The sequence below is a fragment of the Phaethon aethereus genome, assembly GCF_964289735.1.
Source record: "Phaethon aethereus genome assembly, chromosome: 7".
Lineage (NCBI taxonomy): Eukaryota > Metazoa > Chordata > Aves > Phaethontiformes > Phaethontidae > Phaethon > Phaethon aethereus.
The window spans coordinates 8,076,511-8,098,312 of record NC_138583.1 but is presented as its reverse complement, the minus strand read 5'-3'; the positions used below and the strand labels follow the sequence as shown (position 1 = coordinate 8,098,312).

The window sequence follows — 21,802 nt, the reverse complement described above, 5'->3', positions numbered from 1 at the left end:
TGTAAAATTCTTTAACTGTGGTTTTTGTTTCTCAGCTTGACTTCTTTTTCTCTTCTTGTCTTTGATTGGCTTCCAAAAAAGTTATTAACGTGTTGCAAAACAAATACAAGGGGCCACTGAAGCTTATTAAAATTGGTTTCTTTTGTTCAGATCTGGCAGTTGACAAATTGTCTTGTGCTCTATCTTACCTGCTCCCGTGTGAAAGGTTACATGAGAAAATGGCTGCAAATAAATTGCCATTGAATGTTGTTGAAGATTAAGCATACAGCTTCTCTGTTAAGGACCTCTTTTAAAGCTCTCTATTCAGGCTCCCCCCCGCATGTCTCTCTAACACTTGTCTGTTATGTTATATTTGGCACAGAAGGAAATGTTAAATAGAAAAGAAATGTCTGACTGGTGTTTCTAGACCCTATTATCCCTCTGTCAAATGTCCACATGAGAAAGGTACAATTTTTGTCCATATTGATGATGATTTCTGAAGGTTTTACTAACTATCTTCACAGTGAATTGCTAGAAACAAATGAAATCAAAAAGCATATTTTTGCAGCTTTGGAAATCTTACTTTAAATCAGTGTAATGAGACGCACTCAGTAAAATGTAATTATTCTCACTTCTCCATGTGTCAAAGAAATCAGCAGTATGGTTAGGGAGCAGAGGGTTACAGTGAGCTTGTTATTTTTATATGAAGACAGATACTGCTTGTGTGTAGTAAATTGTAAATAGTAGATAATTCAGTTTTTATGTGTACTAAATACCCTGCAAGAATTAACGGGGTTGTTACTTCATTAAGGTTTCAAAGAGGGCATAAATGTCAAAAGCAGAGCTCGACTGTTTAAATCACTGGACCATTTCCACCCTCCACCCCTGGTGTCACAGCTCTGGGACCAGCAGCTTCTGCCGTTGCTATTTCGAGGAGGGCGCAGTTCCTCCGAATTTTCAGAATGATAGTGAAAGGGCCCCATGTGAAACACCAAGATAAGGTTTTTGACTCATACTTTTGGGGGCAATGGAAAGTTAAGGTGGTTGATTCTACTGTGTGGAAGAGGTAGTGTAACAGTCCCTTATAAGTAAGGCTGTGTACGCTTCCTTCTCATTTGTGTTTGAATGGTGTACGGAGGTGAAAGAGAGAGGAGATGCGGAGACCTGGTTACTCTCATGTTAAGCCCAGTAACTTAGTTTAACTCTCAGTGGCCTTCCGTTGCTTTTAAGTTTTTCATGCCTTGAAATTTTCCCAAGCAAATATGGATTTGTCATGGACCTCTTCAGCACAGAGGACAAATAACAGACCACAAATTTAAAACTCATCAGACCAGAGAATATCTTCAGGAAAAAAGATCCAGTCTTGACCACTGGGTTGGGAAACATGTTACATCCTTAAGCTCATTGTTCCAGTGGTTAATTGTCATCACTGTGAAAATACGTGTGCCCTTCTCTTGCCTAGTGGCTCTAGTTGTGTTTTGCTGTGAGAGTAGAGTTTTTCATTCTCCAGTATTTTCTCTGTGCAGTGCTACACTTTGAAGAAAGGGAGACCAAGACACATAATCATAGTAATAGTAATAATAATAAAGGCAATGAGAAGGTGTTGTAGGAGAAGTTACTGGATGTGACCCCCCTCATGAAGGTGCGTTAGGGAATGTATAACTTCAGCCACACGAGCAGTGGAAGTACTTGTTTGTAGCGTAACTCCCATGCTCAAGTATTTGCAGGATCAGGCTTTATGTGTAAGTACTGAAGCGTAGTTCAGTGGTACGTTGGATGGTGTTCAGAGACTGCTGAAAACAGTGCATTAAATAGCACTTTGAATTGCAAAGTGCTGGTTCAGTTTTGTCTATGAGAATGATAACACTTATTATCTGATTGTTCGCTGTGCAAATCTCACCTCAGGAAAAATTAAATTATGTTTGAATTCAGCTAAAGCAAAGTATATCATTATTTTCTTTCGTTATTAAAAGGGATTTTTACTGTTTGTTAAAACTGAAGCAGCTGCCATGTTAGAGCCTTAGATGATTTAAAAGCAAATACAGAGGCAGAGCCATTTACAGTACAATTGGCTTGTTTAATGTGATTTAATTCTTTTTCTTGGCTTCGTCATATTACCAAATTATGTTTTCAGCCCCTCTTCCCTTTTTAATTCTTCCTTCTTTTTGTTATCAGCAGAATTGAAGCTGCTTATCAGTAACCACGACAACCAGGATAAATACTTGTTTTAAAGCTGATGCACATTCAACCTGAATGGTCCACATGACCCAGAACATTCAAGAGGACAGGCAGCATGTGCTCCCTTCTACAGTCAATCTCCCCCTTCCCCCCATCTCCATCTGCTTTAGAAAGCTAACAGGGCAGTTTAAAAACCTTTTATATCAGGGTGGTTTTCTGTAGCCATCCATGGCTGTGTGGACATGGGCTGGCCCATGCCTGTGACCTGAGGAGTAAGGAGAGAATGAAATTTTGGGAGGCAAGGAGACAATTTCATAGCCCAGCTCTGAACTTGTCCACATCCCCAGCATCAGCTTGCTTTTCTCCTGCTCCTCCAGCTATCGTTGTGACAGTCACCTGTAGTTCGGCAGGAGAGCGAATGGCTACTTTGCAAATGCTCCATAAAGGGGAAAGGTAATCCCTGCCAGCAGCAGCTAAATAAAATGAAGAAAGTGACTGGGATTGTGTGGGACAGGGAAAACAGTTGTGGTAGGAGAGAAGCCTCAACACAGAGCCCCTGCCTGTTCCATCCTCTGTCTCTGGTGGAGGCAGGCAGGCTGGCTGGAGTGGCCAAAGACAGCTGCTTCCCTTTCGAGGAAACTCTGACTTACCCAGAAAGCCCCTCGATAAGGATTTCTGCCTGGCCTGTTTGCTCTCTCCCTTGCTCTCTAAGTTGCTTGATGCTATAGAATAAATCCTTTAAGCTCTCTCTGTCTCAGTTTCTCTATGTAATGGGGATAATAATTTTTACTCATCTCCATAAAGCAGTTTGAAGCCTGTGGATGAAAGGGTTATATAAAAGCTGGAAATGACGATTGTCAGTCACTCTTCTTTCGAGTCTAGAAACACCTCATAAACCCGCTTCCGAAGGTGCAGGAGGATCCTGGGAGGGCAGGGTAGGAGCTGCAGTTACGAGGAGCTGAATATTGGATTAGAGTCTGAAAAAGGATGTTGAATGCCTGGTTGGAAACTTTTTCAGTATTAAATTCCTTTCGTCATCTTAAAAAATTGGATTTATGACTTGAATTCAAAGTGATTTAATGAGATAAATATTATGGAAGTTTTGATTATATGGACATACTGTCAGTCATTGATCAACATACTCTGTTTCATCCCCATTAAGTAGGACTAGAAAACTCAGATCCAAATTGCTGACTGTAAAATGTTCTTTAACCATGTGCTTTAAGGACGCATTAGATGGTGCTGTCTTTTTTTCTTTTTTTAATGACTGTATTGCTGTTGGGTTGAGCAGTAGTTTCAATCTCCAGTAGATTTGTAAGTATTCTCTTTCTTTCAAATGTTAAACTAATCTTAGGAATTCTCTGAACGGCTGATGCTCTGCTGGCACTGTGACAGAAAACGGAGGGCTGGGGAAGTGGCACAAAATTCTGAGACTTAGCTCTGTCTCCTCCTTACAAGGGAAGAAATATCTGATACATGCAGAAAGGCTGTGCACTTATTCTGTATATTGGCAGAAATTGCTTTTGCTTTTTGATCAGTTTAAAAGCAAAGTCAGGCAGGTAAACGTCCACGTAAGAATTACAGGCAACTTGTTAACATCATCATCATCTGGTAAACATAAATGTAGTCACTGTGTTCCGTATCCTGCAACACGTTGCCTTTGTTCTTGATTGCATTAACATTCAAATAGAGGGGGGTTCTCAAAGCAAGGATGAGTAGCATGGGTGCTGCCAACAAAGCGGTATCCCCATTGTGTCAGTAATTTACCCAAATTTATTGAAACCCCAAAACACAGATTTCGTGTCCCATCTCATGGAGTTAAATCACTATTGTATTTGCATTTATCTGTGAGAGAAATATGATTCTTAGATTAATATTTTTAGGTTGTGATTAATTAGCCAGCCGAGGCACACCAAGTGGCATTACTAGAGCGAACAAAGACCGTGGGAATGAAAAGGCAGGGAGGACTGGAAGAGCTGTGTTTGGTAAGTCTTCCCTAATCACTGGAGAGGGAGTGGATCAGTGTCCTAGAGCATGCAGGAGTAGTTTTGTGATGATGATGCAGCTACCTGAACTCCTCAGCTGTTGCTCCTAGCTCACAGCAGCCTGGTGCAAAGGGACAAGGATTCCTACTGGAGCTCTTAGCCTTGTGTCTGCACAGAGGATTCAATTTGTGAAATGGTCAAGCAAGGAGCCAGCCATAATTCTTCGTGAAAGTTATTTCACTGGGAGAGCCATCCTTTCTCTCATTGGAGTACCCAGAGATGTAGGTGATGATTGGCATTGCTTCTTGGCCAGCTACAGTTATCTGGGCAATGATTGGGGGGTATTTGGCAGGTTATGACTGGATGGTGATACAGGAAGGTGCTTTCATTGCAAGATTCCTCTTAAAGTTTTTTGGTCATAAAGACCCATTTTTTTTCTTCATCCTTCTGGTTACTCTTTTGTTGTTCTGCTGTTTCTGTTGCTCTTCAGCTTTTTGAGGGATTCAGGTGTTTTAGGTGACTGTGTAGTAAGTTTGTTTCTGTCTGCTGGAAAGCTGTGCTATCTCCCCTTCGGATGTTACTAGAAGAGGCAGCTTTGAGATGTGCAGAGCCAGTCTGGCCTGCAATTGTTGGTTTTGAAGGGTCAGCTATGCACACCTTCCTCTCGTCTATACCTGTGTTCTCATGCCTGCACTGCAGAAAGACCTTGACAAAGGAGTAGAACAGGGAAAGGAGAACTGGATCCTACTGAAAGAGCTGGAAGAGTCAAAGTCCATTGTCACAGATGAGGGTCAACCTTTTTTATCTTGATGGCAAGTGTATCTGCTGGGAGGGGAATTTTCAGCATGCATTTGGACTATTTCTTTGGCATAGGGCAGACTACATTGTCACTTAGGTGGAATTCATTTCACTCACTTAATTTGACCTGCAAGTTAAGCCTCTAGACTAAGCTAGTTGTCATTGATGAAGGAGGAGTAACTCCAGCGAGTGAGTTGATCCGTGTCTTACAAAACAGCAGGTTGGAAGGAGATCTCTCTAGCTACAAAAGGGATTTGCACAAATGTTGTAGACTAATTATTAAATGAAACAAGTCCCATCATGTGTGCTGCAGTGGCTTGCTAAGGATTGGTCTTGGGAGGACAGTGACATGTGAATGCTGCCCTGCAATAGTCAAGAGACATCCCATCTTGGGAGTCACAGCCGTGTTCATTCAGCTCTGCTAATCCTCGCCATTCCCAGTCCCTCCGGACATCCAGATGCATCCTCCATTACCTCTGTATCTGCTACATATTGATGATATGGTCAAAGCCGTGTGTACAAGCAATGATAAACTAATTATGATATGTGCATCCTCTGGGACACCCCCTTAGTTGTAATGAGGATAACGAAAGAAGGCAGGGTAGTGAGGGCACCGTGCAGGAGAAGAGCCTAACGGACAGAGCCCTGCAACTTCTTTCATTTTCACTCTATATTCCAAATAACTCCCTTGCTCAATTTGCTACCCACGCACCAAAGCATTGCCCCATTTTATCTGGTTCCCCTGATACTTCCATTGCTTATCTTGTGAAGATCTGTGTTAACATTTATCAAAACAAATGGCAAGCCTGGGACCTTTTAAGAAGTTTTTTTAGTTAATAAAACCAATCTTCTACTTCTGTTATGTTAAAAGTACATTATCTTTTTATTACAAACTCTCTACAGCTCTGTCTGTTTTCCTTCTTGGCAATTTCATGACTGCTCCAGTTGATTGCTGTATGGAGAATTACAAAATCATTAAGGGTGGGGCTTTACCAGCTGACTTACAGTACAAGCCATTTCTCAAAATAACCACAACAGTGCAATACTGATGTGTAATTTACGTCACAGTATGTTTTTATGAAATAGTTTGTGGCTTATTCATTTAGATTTAGAACTGAATATCTCTTCTCTTGCTTTTTAATCAAGCTTTCTTCTTTTTTCTTTTTTTTTCTTTTTACTTTTTAATATTTTCCACTCCTAGGTTTGGCTTGCCTCCAATTTACTAGCTACAGTGAGGAGGGAAAAAATTACTTTTTTTTTTCTTTTTTTTTCTTTCACCTGCAATTTAACTGCAAGTATGTTTTCCTCTTTTGATGTATACATTTGTGCTAACTGCCTCGGAGGAGATGGTAGATTTGTGGTAGAGTATATTGCACAAAGGTAGAGCAGAGGATTGATAAAAAAGATGCAAAAGTTTGGAATTTCAAATCATAGCAAGCGAGTGACGCTATTTAGCCTCCTGCTTTAGTACGTTTCCTTTTTAAAAACGACTTTCTGTATAATGTCTTGTAATTAGAACAGGAAATCATTGAGTAACTGTAAGAAGAATAAGAGCACTCAAACTGAAAAGAAAATTACCTTCTGAGAAATTATATTCACAAATTTTTTCCTTTTAAATTTTTTTTTTCTTCCCTTCACATTACCATGTTGGTAATGATAGTAACAGATGTACATAGTCTTATCTGTGTCATTGTTCTGCTTATGTTTTGTGGGGGACAAAAATCATTTTCAGTAATGCAAAAAATGAATGGACAGAAAATGGGAAATGCCTAATTACAAAAAATATTCTGTGTCACAACAGAGTAGCAATTAAATTGAAACTTCAATATAATTATCAATAACAGTCAAGCCTGGAAGGGTGCCAGGCGCATAAAGTTGGTGCTCAGCCTTTATGTGGTTGCTAGGAGCACGGCGAAAAGTATAAGGCTTAGAGAAAGGAATGTCTAATGTAATAAAGTAACAGAAGGTAGCATAAATCATTGTGAGAGCAGTTCATATTGACATTATTTTACTTAAATTGGGTCGAAACTAGACATTTAGTCTTACAAGAGGCACAAATTCATATTTCTTCCTCAGAAATAACTCTGTGCTTTCTGGGAAGAAGTGGAGTGTGCTTTCCTAGCACCAGCCTCGTAAATATTTGGAATCTTTTAAGCAAAAATCTTTAAATGTTTGTTTCTGTTGGCATCCAAATGCATTTGCACTAATACGATTAAAAGAACTAAAGGGCAAAATACTTGGCAGCTTTTGCAGTTGAGGTAATTAGGTACAGGAAGGAACATGCATAGTTTTTCCATCAAGCTCTATAAAATCCTGGTGTGAAGGTCTTTTTAAAGAAAAAAATGCTTACTGATGTTGAGAGTAGATTATGGCGGTTAGCAATAACATTATAGGCTGATGTTTCCGAAACAAGCAAACAAAAAGCGAGTTAGTTTTGTATTTCTCTGTTCTCTCTGTAAATAGTTCTGGCTCTAGACGGATTTGTTAGGAATTCGTGCTTTTAGCAGGCTTTATTTTTTTTTCTTCTGGGGCTTTTAATTGTCTTGCGTTACATATTAAAAATGGTTGTGCTGATTTGAAAAGTCAGTTCTTGCATAGATTCATTGTGTTTGGCATTTCATGCATCTCTTACTTACAAAGACAACTTGAAGAACATGTAATCCAACATAAATGCCAGGCTGTGCCAAATCCCAGCTCTCTTTACCCCTCACAAAGGGAACTGTTGGATTACATCTATGCATATATAGGCAGAGCTCGGAAGGCAGGGGTGGAACCTTGCCTCCTAATTACAGTTTCTCTTGTTTTCAGCCCTGAAATATATAAATAAATGAAAATTTGACATTGGAGGGGGTTATTAAAACACAATTATGATATAAGCATGGGATTAGCGTAATTTCAGTTAAGCCTTATGAACAGCATACTGTAGGTATTATCTTTTACCATGTTGAAGCTAAAATGAGATTCAGAAATACAGCATCTCAGTTTTCTAAGATCTCAGTTAAATGTTTTTAGAAACTACGTTGTTTTTCTTGATTTTACTGGAATGTGATCCACGTTTTGATCTCTCCTCCTCCTAAGAGTAAACTCTTTCTAATCATAGTTATCAAATATATTCAGTAATATACACTAAGCCTACCATTAAATGGCGTGTGTGAGATTTTGCTAGAAGAAAAATACTTCTTTGGGCTTGCATTTTATTAGGGATTGGTCTACTTTGATTTCTTTTTCCTCGTGTGGGCGTGGTTGAGAAAAAAAGTCTTTGTTCCAGGAACACTCTGTCTTTCACTAAACAAATCTTCAGTTTATTCAGCCTTTGTTCATTCTTAGATTTATCTGTTGAACCTGGAGTGAGTAAAGAAAAGAAACAAATGCATCGTAAAGTACTCATTGGAGTTGCACAAGCATGTATAAAAGTGATCCTGTAAAAAATGACTTGATTTTAATTTATGCCAGGGGTTTGAGTTAAGTTGTCAGTTGTCAGGGGTAGAAAGTTTGTATAATTCTGCACAGAGACTTACAGCACATTTGTCTAGAAACTAATGGTTTACTACAAAGGCACATGGGACATACATTTATATACACCCTGTTTAAAAAGCTGACCACATCCTGGCGTAAGAAAAGTGCTGTCAGATCAACAGATTCAGCTCATGACTATCTACACAAAGGTATAAAGTGGTGATAACTGTCAGGCAGGCGTATATGAAACTCTTGAAGGAGCTAAAGGATGAATCATGTGCTTATTAATTCCCAGAACAGTTTTCCTGGTCTGATTTTTAGAGTTTCCTAATAAAGAAGAGAGCACTCTAGTCCCAGGAGCAATTGGCTCAATCGGCCTGTTGTGTAGGCTTATGGGATACTTGTTCAAAACAAAGAAAAGCATGACCACATCCTGATTGACCAAAAGAGGTTTCAGGGCCATAAATTTTATGTTCTTAGAAAAGTAATGTAAATGCTCTTTATCAAAAATTATTACTCTTACTTTTTTACACAGATTGTTTGATGTCCCAACCTACATCAGGGTAGTGGTGAAGGTTCTGAGTTTTTAAAAGTGATAGTTTTCAGGAGCTGTGCTTGTAAAAACAGTATTTTCCAAGTCCGTCTGCCGTGTTCATTTTTTTTTGCAGCATTGCATTTGTCTGCAGTGATGACATTCTAGGTGATATATCTGCTTTCAGAGACTTCTTAAAATTTAGCCTTTTATGTGTCAACATTTCCATTGCCTCACGCAAGTCAAGATGAGTTGTGCCATCATATTTAGTTGGGGAGAACTGATCTGACATTTCTTTCAATATCTGAAGTGATTTTTACTTTAAGGGTAAAAAAGATGATTTCAGTATTGGTAATGGGATTAAATAGTAGACCTTTTGTCTCTGACAGAAGAAATAACTGAGTTAGTAATCAGAGTACAGGAGAAAACATAAACTGCACGCTCTTGCTTTGTCTTCATTGGCATGCATGGAAAGCTGTGTTCAGTTACCCCACCTGAGGAGATAAACGAGCATAAGAAGTGCTGTTAAGTACTGCCTGCATACCTGCAAATGAATAATTTCTCATGTTTGCATCTCAGGTTGGCTTTTTTTGCTTTTAGGTTTCCTGCTGGTTATCGTATGATGAAACTTGATTGTGATATTTCAAAATCTGCTGCCTTTATGCTTAATATAATCTAAAATCTGGGGAAATGTAAAGGTCTGAGCTCTTGATTGCTTTGTATTTTAAGCCCACATTTCAACAGTATGAGCTGTTTGGAAATTTGCTTATTGTGCTCTGTAGGTGTTTTATTGAGTCCTGCTGCAATTTGCAGTTAATGCGAGGAAAGTTATTTCCACCTGTTGTGGTAGCTTAGCATCAATGACCAGGACAGATCAGCCCACCTCCCTGGTCCAGAGGTCCTTTGGTAGTTGCCGGTATCCGATACTTCAAAGGAGAATTAGTAGCTGTATGCTCTGGGGCTTGTATATTATTATTTTTAAAAGACGTTAGCTGTTGTAAACACGAGTTCAGTAAGGCTGTATAGGGAGCTGAGTAAAAATGACAGATAATATTTCTATCACAGCAGCCAAGTTGGCAAAGCGTGGAGAGCACTTTGATTCAGGCCGTTGGCCAACTTCTGCAAAGTGGTGTTTTCTTACTCATCCAGGTAGAGAGTCCTTGTGGATGAGCATGGGAGAACTAAACAGACAGAAAAAGAAGCTGTTTCAATAAACTTTTTAAAAATTTCTGGTTTTAACCTTTCTTTTGATAACCACTGTGCTATAAAAGATAGGTTTTGAGAAAAGACTGAACCAGTGGGCCGTAGGTTTTCTGAGATGCTTGAGTTACAGCCCTTGTTTTTATTTTTTCTGACATACTAAGAGTATTTTTTTTTTTCTTCTTGCAGGTGAGGATGATGAAGATTCAAACCTGCTAATTCTCAGCTACCCACAGTACTGTCGATATCGTTCCATGTTAAAACGCATTCAGGACAAGCCTTCTTCAATACTAACAGACCAGTTTGTTTTAGCACTGGGAGGCATTGCAGTAACAAGCAAGAACCCCCAAATCTTCTACTGTCGGGATACATTTGATCATCCTACTCTAATAGAAAATGAAAGTATATGTGATGAGTTTGGTAAGTCACATTACAACTATTTTCTTTTTCACACAAGTAAAGACATTTCTCTTCAAGTGTCCACTGATTTCCAAGGGGAAGATGTAATTCCTTTGAAGTGAACCAATGCTGTTTATGTTTGAAATGTTAAGTACCAAATGTGCTCTTTCCTCTGTGAGACTGAAGACTTCTAGCAACTAGTGATCTCAATATTGCAACTTGAGTTTAGCACAGTCAAAGATAATGTTACATGGGTAGAGTGTGTAGCACAGTTACTTGGTATGAGTGAAAGGATCCCTTGTATGTATTTGAAACTTATCTACCTTAACCATTCGCCTTAGCCTGTGTCTTTCCAGAAGCTTTACAAAGCTGCTTGTTTTTTTTTAAAGTCATTGTTGGTGCAATATGCTAACAAATGCAAAATAGGGGAGACTCCCTGCGCATCCTATTGCTGTTGCAGAGCACCTTTCAACTGTGCATGTGCTCCCAGGGCCCTGAACAAATGTCAGCTATAGCTGGTGTGTTTCTGCCCTTCCTGGAATGTGCGCTTTTTCAGTGGAGGCTTTGCCAGTGCTAGGAGCTTAATTTTACAAGTGCAGAGGCAATTCTAGGAGGTGACCTCTTAATTCAAAGGGTGTACAGAATACTCTGCAGCTCCAGAGTACTATGCAGCCCCTTACAGCTGGTAGGGAGGGCTGCAAGATTTGGCTCCTGATAGCTGTCAAGTGATTTCACACCTTTTTTTTGTGTGTCAGATCAACCCAAGGGCAGCGGATGTGCTGGTGAATATGTGGCAGAATGCATGTTGTGTACACACCCAGGGTAACTCCAGTAATGGGTCCAGGGTAATTTCTTTAACCGTATACCTACGCTGTGAGAATTAAGTTTTATTACCCCTTTGACCAGATGGATGAGCGCTGTGGCTAATGCTAGCAAAGTGGTGGGTACACCTTTGCTATGCAAGACCTCTACATGAGCAAGAAAGCTCATGTGGTCTCTTAGAGAGAGAACTTCTGATTATGTGTTTAACATAAATAATATGAGTGAGAGGGAAAGAGTTCAATGATGCCTGTGATGGGAGAATTATCTCCTCCTTTTTCTTAACTCCAGCGTGCTGTCCTTGAGCTTGGCACCCAGTCCAGGCCTGGTTGTGTTGGCAGAGAAACACCAACCCAACTGGTGGCTTTGGGGCATTTGGTGAGGTAGTGCAGGACTGCTCCTCTGCTGCTGCACCAGTGAGCTCCAACAGCTTCCTTCCTCACATGGTGTCGTCACTGGAGCACATTACTGCTGTGAATAGTTCTAATTTTCAGATGTCAAGCTTTTGCAGGATTGGGCCCAAACTGTCAAGTCCGCTCACACTCACGCAAAACATTACCGGCTTTGAATGAACTATGAATAAAAGTGTTGGTTGCTCTTAGGGGGTGCGGGTGGTGAAAAAATGAATGAAATGCCCTGGAAGTTTGTTCCAATAACACAATAGTATCGTGTTGATTTTTATTTACTCTGAGCTCCATCTCAGAATATGAAATTCAGTTTTAATTGACTATCCTTCTTATATGGGAAAGGTTATTTTAGGCTTGAAGGCATTTGATGAGCGTACCATCTGCTTTCTGTGGAGTATTTTATTCAGGGTCATTCCTTGATTACAGGTTTGTTGAAATAGTTGGATCCATAATGTAAGTGTATCATGGAATATTAGTAATAGATGAATCAGAGATGTGGAGTGATGCAGAAACTCCGCTTAGTGAACCATAGCAAGTGCTTTGTTCAGTCTCTGAAACCTAACTGTGCCATTCTCTTGACCTTTGTGAGGCAATTATCTCATTATCAAACCAGAGTCACAGAAATCTTAGCCATAGAATTAAATAATGTGTATTTAAAATTTAGTTTGGTTTAAGAAGCAGATTTTTTTTAAATGCCTACAAAAACAAAAAAATACTACCCTTTAAAAGTATTTCTTACGAAAATAATGATGAGGTAAAATTTGCAAGCCCTGCTATGTTAGGAAGAAAGAGCTGGCCAATGTACGATTCTGTTTCTGTATTGCAAAATATATGGTGTCAATTATACTACCTTTGTTGAAGGCAACAGGCAAAGTGCTGTTTTATCCTTTTCTTTGCTGGCAGGACAATAAAATGCACAACACTTCGTTATACAAACAGTTTACATTGATATCTTGTAGATTGATGTCACATGTGGAAAGCGATGACTGCTAAAGCTAAACGGAGGCAGGGTGGTACAGTAGATAACTGGATTACTCTAAGGCACTGGTATTTATCAGCCAAATCTGAGGAGAGACCAGATTACAGAAATGTGACTAAAATTCTTAAAAGGTGTCTATAAGGAGATCCAGACACATTTAATTTGAAGGGCTTGGCTATTTCTTACCTTGCAAATGAAAGAAGTGTGCAGAAGGAACAAGATAAGAACATGTGTATTTCCCCATCACCCGAAATTCTCCAAACTCTAAAGTGAGTACAAAATTTTGGAGATACGGTCTACTAATGTCTTTATGTGGGAAGCACCAGCTTCTAATACAGATGCCAGGTCGTCTTCAGAAACGTTGCTGTTGGGGAAGGTGTTGCATGTTCTCTGCGCGTTGGAGGACTGTGCAACAGATAGGGCATGTCACAAGTGAGACACCAGAAACACCTTTACAGAGAGCCCCATTTCACCACAGCGTGTAAGCTGTTGTCCTTGTTAGGCAGTTTTAATAGAAATGTTTTTCTAGGAAGTATTCTCTCTACTTTTATTATACTATATTTATAACAAAAACATTTTGTTCAGCTCTGACTCCTCCTCATACTCCCCCCTTTTTTCCCCATTCTGTAGTGTTTAACAAAAATAAAGCAGGAAATGAGGAAGAAAAGCTAAGTTTTGTTGACAATAAATGATGGCTTTTTGGTGTGGGACTTTTTTAAGTAGAAGAGGTATGTAGATGCCGCCTGTGAGCTCCCACAGCCGTGGCTGGAAGAGCTGCTTTGATGCTTCGAGCAGTCCCATGTGGATGGCCTCTGTATTTCCGTAGAGCTGCTGTAGGGGTTAGGCTGCAGTAAGCTTTCCTGCCGGCTCCAGTGTGGGCTACCAAGGCCAGTACCTGCTGCTGACACTGCAGCTACCGGTGTCTGCTTTGGTCCTGCCTGTGCACTGCTGTGTGGCACGTGTCCAAACGGTTTGGGCAGGAATATTCAGGATCGGTTTTCTTGCAGAGTCCCTTTTCTGCTTCTCCTTTAACATGGTTCAGTGTGCCACAACGTCCCGTCAAGGAGGCCACTGGAGAAGCAGGCTGCTGAGAAATCGGCTTGGCAGCTGGAAGGCTCAAACATTTGCATCTATTGCTTTGCAGCCTGCCAGGGAAGGACTCGCTCTCCATTTACAGAGGAAAGACTGCTGTGAGTGGGAAGCCTCCTGCTCCCATTCTTGTTGATATAACTACTGATTAGTTAATCTAACTGCCTTGGAGGGTTCCCCTCCAGAATGCAAATAGGCTTAAAAGCTTGCTGCTGTTCAGAAAGCAGAAGACATAAGCCGTGCTTGGATGTCTTAATAGCCAAAGCTCATGGATATGACCACAGTCAGACTGTGTACCTCTTGCCCTCCTGAAGTAAGAGAAATTAGAGGTCCTCACCAGCATGAAATAGTCCAGGTGGATAATAAAATGCTGGTGTTGCTGGCTAGGAACAAGAAACCTGAGATTTTGAACCTGCACAAGAGGCTGGAGCAGAGTTGTCCACGGTCCAACCGAAGCGCAAAGGCTTGAGCACTGCCTGGCAGTGCTGCCAGCCTGTGTAGGCTTGCAGGTGGCACTGAGCGAGGGGCATGGGGACACCTCAGGTTGGACTTGAGCAGCGGTGGCAGCGGAGTCCCTGCTGCAGCCCCACGGGCTGTGTGTGCCTGTATGAAGGAAGGACGGGTTGGACACAGCATGGTGAGCAAACAGGATCAGTTCTCATCATGGCCTCATGGCCTTGTTTTATTTCTCTTGCAGAGTAAATTTCACCGACGCATTCCTTATCTAACTACTCCTATTAATTGGCATGTGGAAAAAACCAAACCCTATTTCCTCATTCCCCTGCTCCCTTAAAATAAAAATAATATGTGCCAGCTGAACAATTCATTTTTCTTCAACTCAGGAACATTGGTAAAGACATTTTTCAAAATCTTTTTCATTTATCAGCCTCTGGGGTTACTGTTACTCAATAACTTTTGCGAATGCATATAATTTACTGGCATTTGCTGTGTGGTCATATATGCTGCAAGAGAGAAGGAATGAAAAAATAGGGGTCCTAATAGTTTTCATTATAGACCAAAGAGACCTAGTGGAGGCAAAGCTGCCTGTGCAGTGTCCAGAAGGTGTATCTGAGGATGATCACTGGGCAGAAATCAGCGGGCAGTTGTTGCTAGAGCAACACACGGCCTCTGCGTTTTCTTGTCTGAAGAAGGTGACTCAGACTTCTCCCAGACTCGTGCCTGGTCCACAGCATGGACTGACTTCCAGGGAGCATCGATGAGTGTGGATCCTTTCGCGATCCGGTTGTGGGCTGTGTTGCCAAAAGCATGTGGGCCCCTACCGCAAGGGAGCGCACAGATGTGCCTATCAGCATGACCTCCACCTTCTCCAGGCCTGGGGACTCGCAGGGCTTCATCAGGTGAAAATCTCGCGCAGAAAGATTTGTCATGGTGCTTTGCTGGATAAATATTATAAATCCTGCCTGCTAAAGATGAACCAGAAGGCTCGCTTTCGTTTTGTGAGCGTGGGGTTGCTTTTTCTGTAAACAGGACTGTGAGAGAAAACCGAATACCTTATTTCTTCTAAATTTTTTAAATATATTTGGTAAATTTTAAATCATTCTGGATTATTTTTATAGCATGCTAGGTCCAATATGCCATTAAAGAAGCTGTTTGGTCCCTGGGGTACTGTAAACACTTGTTCACCCCCAAAAGAAGGTTATAGGTTTTATTTCTGCGTGTAAAGGCCAATTTTTTATAAAACATTTCATACCAAAAGTGAAAGAACTACATCCTGCTGTGGTATTAATATCTGAAAAATTAAACTTCTTCATTTTACCATAATGAGCAATGCACTGGGAAACTGCTCATTGAAAAAAATGATGTGTAGAGGGCATTGCAGTCCCCACTTCCCTTCTCCCCCTCCCCCCCAAAAAAAACTTAGTGATATATTGCTTGCATTGGAAGGAATCATGGACATGAAAAACAAAACCAAACCCAAAACCTTCAACGAGTCAGATCTCCCTGTGAAACAATGCAGAAAGCAGATTCCCTCACTTCCAGGGCTGGCAGGGAGTAGCTGGGAGTGAGGGATGATTTACCTGTCCTCACAGCCACTGGGGTTTCTAAGCCAGCCATTTCAGAAGGGCTTACCTTCCTTCTTGTCATTGACCAGGGAAGCTGTGGCAGGACAGTGCTATGAAGAAGAAGGGACTCTTTAGGGTTAGGTCATGTGCGAGAAAAAATGTGTAGGATGAAAGCAAGCTGATGCCTTCAGGATATAGAGTGGTACCGTAACTCCTGGTATAGCTGAAATTTGGTCTTTGCTTTTGTTATACATCTCAGTTTACAGAAGTTTGTGACTCACAGATAAAATCAGTTGTTTAGGGGAACAACATAACAAAACAAAACCTTGGCAGCCAATGAGAGAGAAAAAAAAAAAAAAAGAAAGAATGTTTCCAGTCTAAATGAAATACAGTTTTCCTGTTGGTGACTTTATTTGTGTGAGTCAAAGTTGGCTTTTCTTTTTCAACCAGCTCTAGTACAAAAATTGTACTTAGGCCTGAAAGGATGTTTTTTTAAATGTTTTTCAGCTGACATAAAGTATCAGCATTATTGCTGTTGACTATTTTGGCTACCTGCAGGATAGTTTGTATCGTGAAATTCAGAAAAACCCTGAAGTTTCCAGATAGATGCTTCAGGCTTCTTTGTTCTAACACAAATGTGATGTTAGAGTGGGATTGGTGTTAGTGCTCCTCTGCTAAGACTATATCGTTTAAGCATTTCAACATGTGATAGGAAGAGTATGGAGGCTTTTTATTAGCCTGGGTACTGGGACCTCCTTAGATGGAGCTTTACAGTGGCATCTCCAACAGTCTGAAAAATATGCAAATTTTTTCCAAGGTCCTGGGCAGGGTGGCTTAGCTAAATATTTCAAATTTTAACTCTCTCAAAACAAAAACAGGACATAGCTGGAGGGGAAGTAATGATTAATGCATAATAGTGCTATATACAATATAGATAAATGTACATTTCCTCTTCCTTCCCACCCCACCTCTGCAAACATAAGCTTTTAGCTTGAAAAAGCAAATCTGGAAATGTTCTGGTTTCTGGTCAGACTTCTTTCTTATTTTATTAATTCAACTGTAGAGTAAGATATTAATGATCCCCAGATGTTGTTTGTAATGATTGATTTTTCAGTTGTGAAAAAATACTTGCAGTTTTTTTAAACAATTGATATTTTCTAGTGTGCTCTGCAGCATTTGAATAAAACGTCTGAAGGCAGAGCTGTTTATGTGCCCAACATAATTGCTTCTGTTAAGTGATTTCTTCATTCTTAACATTTTTAGCTCTAATTGCTTTTTCCCCATACATCTAAAAATAAATATTTGCAAGTTTTGCATTCTGTCACTCATTGAAATGCATAAAATATTTGTATACTCAAAGCAAAAAGGCACTGATAAGGGGTCACGTTCTGTCTCACTTAGTGGCGTAAATCCAAAATAACTCGATCCACTTCAGTGGCTGTTAGTCTGGATTTTCACCAGTTAACCAAAGGCAGAATCTCACCCAATGTTAACAGCAAGCTGTTAAGTGAACATAAGTAATGTGTGGTAAAGTAAGATAAAATACCTTCCTGTCTGTGAGAACTTCAGTAGAAAGAGATACTCTTAACTTCTACTTTTTTTCTTTTTTTTTGGTACATTTGCACTAGCCACCATAGGTGTAACCAGGATTAATATTAAGATAGATTATTTTTCACTTTATAATCAAAACCCCTTTATGGAGAACATCTACAGAATTGCTGATTTTATTCAGGTTGCGTGAAGGAAGGCAGCAGATGCTGAATGGAGGGGCAGGTGCTGCCTCAAAAGCTTCTTCTGCCCATTTCTTCCAGCCCTTTGGCATCAGTTCTTAGCCAGGGCTGGGGGTGGCTGTCTGTCCTGTGCAGAGTAGTGGGATAGCTGCCCAAGAAGCCTGCAGTAGCCGGCCGGCACCACTGCAAGAGCACAGGTCCCATGGTGAGCGCGCTTGGGAAATTGGTATGGCTTCTTACTTCTTTGGGTGCCCTTGGGTAGCAGTCCAGGAGAGAGAAGGGCTTACGCTGAGCGTGGTGCCACGGGCCCATGGTGCTCCTGGGCTGTGCGTGGCCGTGACCTGGCTGCTTGAGGAAGCATCAGGGCTATGAACCGTTGGGTGGCCACTGTGGCCTCCCTGCTGGGACAGCCTGGGCTTTGGGACTCTCAACGGGATGGGAGGTGAGATACCCTCCCTCCTGCGAGCACCGGGCAGAGTGGGTGTGCCCACTTCCAGTCTGGTGCTTTTAACTTCTCCTTTGTAACTCTTAATTGAATCATGACTATGTGATGGTGGTGTGGGCTTTACATGTTTTATTGGCCAGAGTTTAGCAGAGAATTAACGTGTAGTTCCAGCAAACGAAGAGTTAGCGAGTGAACTGTTCTGCTGTGCTTGATAAATGTAACTTATCACATGGGTTTTGTCATCTATTACACACACGTCTGTTTTATTGGTGTCCATTCGCTAAATGACTGTACATAGAAATGACTAATTCCCTTCGATAAGATTTCTACTTGATGGCTAGTTGTATGATTCAGCTATCAAAATCATTTTTTGTCGTTATAGCGAAAAGTACGCCAAGCTGTGTTCATCATGGGTGTGAGCCATGTCCATCATATATGTTCTCATTTCTGGAACCATCTCCCCCCCCGCCCCCTGCCAATATGCCCTCATTAGAGCATCTTCATGTGAATGTTCCCCTGGTTTTGGTGCCTCCCTTGGACCACCAGGCCTGCTCAGACTCTAGAGTTTTGTCTTGGGAGAGCTTTCAGTCCACTGGCATCCCAAGCCTCACGAGCAGCGTCCCCAAGGTGTCAGGGCTCAGCGGTGGCTGGGAGCAGGAGGGACCTTTGCAGCCAGGGAAGGGCCCCCATTCCCATGCCCATACAATGGAAAAGAGAAGTGGTTTATGTCAGAATATTGGTCACATTCTTCTGATTAAACGCACTCAAAAAAGACAACATTGTAATATTTTCCAATGACTGTTTATCATGAATTACGTCAGCCTTAGCTTAAATTGCTATTATTTCTCCTTAATGCTTCTTGGTGCCTGCATAATTTACAGCATTGGCAGCTGTGGGACTATGAAATAACCTTTCACAACCACCATACAATAGTAAAGAACATGAAGTTTTTGTTGTTAATTATTATGGGACTCCTTTAACTTTTTTACAAAGTGACATAAAATATTGTTGAGGTATTTATGGTTAAAGCTACTTTTACATGGATCTATTTTGCTTCTGGCTAGTTCTTAACTAAAGCAGTCGTTTGTGGTTATTATGCCCTGGGAGATATTATGTCAGAACTGGTTTAAGAGTATTATTATGTATCACATGTCATATATTACATGTCAGCACTTGAGGCTGTCTTTCAATAAAAACAAATGTAATTTTAGTTAATGGTCTTTTAGGTATAGGCCATTTGTAAACTTACCTGAGTTCATTTGAAGATATACTAAAAAGCTTTGTTCTCCCAGAGTGCACTTGAGTAATTTCATTTTGGCTTCGGATGGCATTTCCAAAATATTTGTCATTATTTCAGTCGGAGGGTGCTGCCTCTGAAAAGCAAATAGTTTCCCAATACGGAGGTTAATGTACACATTTTAAGGAGCTGTAACTGTTACTCATTACTTTGTTTACTTTTCCCCTCTTCCGAGCTCACGCTTCCCAGGTTCCCTACTGGTCAGGCTGATAGTAGTATCCCAGGCAACTAAGCCACCTAATGATGATACGTCACTGTGCCGCTTAAATGAATAGCTTATACCTTCTAGATAATCCATGGGTGAAGGGGGGTATAAATTAAAGGTTGCAGGCGAGTTTTAGGTTTCCTTGAAGTTTCATTTCAAATCTGGAAAACACAAACTTACACAAAGCAAACTTCAAATCAATATGTCATTCCCCTTGGTTCCAAATACTATGCATATTTTCCAGTACTTACTTATTTAAAGCAAGAAATGAAGCATATAGGGTGTGCCAGAAGGTTTGCAAAGAATGAAAACACATAAATTACTCATGTGAACTTTTTCTGATTTTTTTTTTACTTAATGTGTGATTAATTAATTACTGCCAGGCAAAAAAAAAAAAAAAAGGCATGATTCCTCTGCCCCCCAATCTATGTTTGAGCACCATAAAAATGATCAAAGCCTCTATTTGTCTCCAGTTACATTTTTCTCCATGGGACTATGGGTTTTGGTGACTCTATTGTAGGGAATGGAAACCCTGCTGGGCAAAAAATCAGTCTCTATCCCCCCACAAATGCTCAGGCTGAAGATGTGAAGATGCAAACGTGAAATTAAAAAAGCAAGCAAAGAGCAGGGTGAGCATTTTGCGTGTTGCAAAGTTAGAATTTAGGAGGAGGAACATAAAATGGAGCTAAACTTGCCTGGATGCCGTGAGATTTTTTTAATATTAGGCGGCATGCTTGATTTCCCTGGAACTGAGTAAGCAATCTGAATTTAGAGTTGTTTGGCAGGGGGAGGGGATGTTTCATTCTTTTTTTTTAATCAAAGGCATTTCACAAGCCAATTGCAAGTGAAAGGAGAATCTATCATTGCGTAAGAATGTAGCAAACTTTTCCGTTTAATGAATGAATATTAGGTATTTCGGGAGCAGATAAAAGATGGTGAAAGAGGGAGACAGAGCTGACGTCTTAGAGATTTTAATAAAGATTGAAGTTAGTAGTGAAAAGGTCAAAGTGCCATTTGTTGAGCTTCTGGCATGGTTTCAAAGCTCACAGTGCTGACTGAGGGGCTGTGATGTGTGTTAATGAACAGTTGTGGCACTTAACTGAGATCATGGGTTGGTCACATGAATATATATAAAAGATATGAGTGAAGATTCCCCCACACACACTTTTTGCTGCAGTTTGGCTCTTGGAAGGACTAAACAATTAAAAGAAATGTTTGAAATGTTTGAACACCACATTAAGTCCCCTAGTCTGTAAGGAAAATGAGCTATGAATAATAGAATACTGCTCTAGTTAAATATAGTTATTCAAAATTGTTTTTAGCTACAGATGTTATGCCATTTTAGAAACTTAGACTAAATAATGTCAGATCTTGTTTGCTTTTTTAGTATGTTATTCATTTATTGGGAAATTCAAAATTTAAAACAGCTGGGAAAGGGTTTGATGTTCACTAAGTAATCTTTAAAATGTGTACATTTCAGACTTACTCTTATAGAGCTGTTTAGAAATGACTGAATTGTATATTATAGTTAAAAGTTCTGTAAACATGCTTTACCATGTAGATGACAGGGAAACATGAAATGGGAAAATGAGATAATTCTGGAGCCAAATTTTATGTATTACAGACTTGATAAAACAACAAATGGCTTTCTCAATTTAAATAATTTGTAACTTTCCAGGAACGTGCATGGGTGTTATGAACAATATGTCTAAAATAGCAGCAGAAAATAATGTTCATTCTCCTTTAATTCTCCCTTTGATGTTGATGTCAAAACGAAGGAGTTAATTTATCTAAGAGTTTCACTGCATGAGTTGGACTGTACAAAACCAATCATGTAGAAATAATAGACTACCATTGGAAGTGCTGTACTATTGCAGTTTTAATAGCTCTTCGGTTCTGCTCAACAATTAGTCCATACATTTTATAGCTGTGTCTTTAAGAAACTGGCACACTCAGCAAAATCGCAGTAATTGGGAGGTGATGCAATGTGGAGCGAAATCAGAGGAAGAAAATTAATTGGAAAAATAGTGTTTTGTTCGGGTTTGGGTTTGTTTTCTTTTAAAATTTTAACACTGCAGTAGTAATTACTGGTTGGTGAGACTTCTGCAGAATTTAAATTCCACGTGGCTGGGTTTTTGTGAATTTGTTTTTAAGTCAAATTGCAAAAGAAGCAAAATAAGGCATTAAAATTATTGATACAGTTTTCTCTCACTGAAGTCAAGTGAGGGCGTTAAGCGTGATCCAGAGGAGGGTTTTTTCCATCTCTCAACACTAGTGCTG

At 40.2% G+C, this 21,802-nt stretch overlaps 1 protein-coding gene across 3 annotated transcripts in view; it reads left to right on the top strand.

Annotated features, from left to right (window-relative positions):
* ARID5B (AT-rich interaction domain 5B) overlaps positions 1-21,802 on the top strand; it is a gene marked incomplete at its 5' end in the record, with an annotated part of 120,836 nt that overhangs the window by 38,191 nt on the left and 60,843 nt on the right. For all 3 annotated transcript variants that reach the window (XM_082002376.1, XM_082002375.1, XM_082002374.1), the window contains one exon: positions 10,318-10,548. In XM_082002376.1, the coding sequence (XP_081858502.1) occupies positions 10,318-10,548 (231 nt within the window). The remainder of the gene's footprint in view (positions 1-10,317; positions 10,549-21,802) is intronic.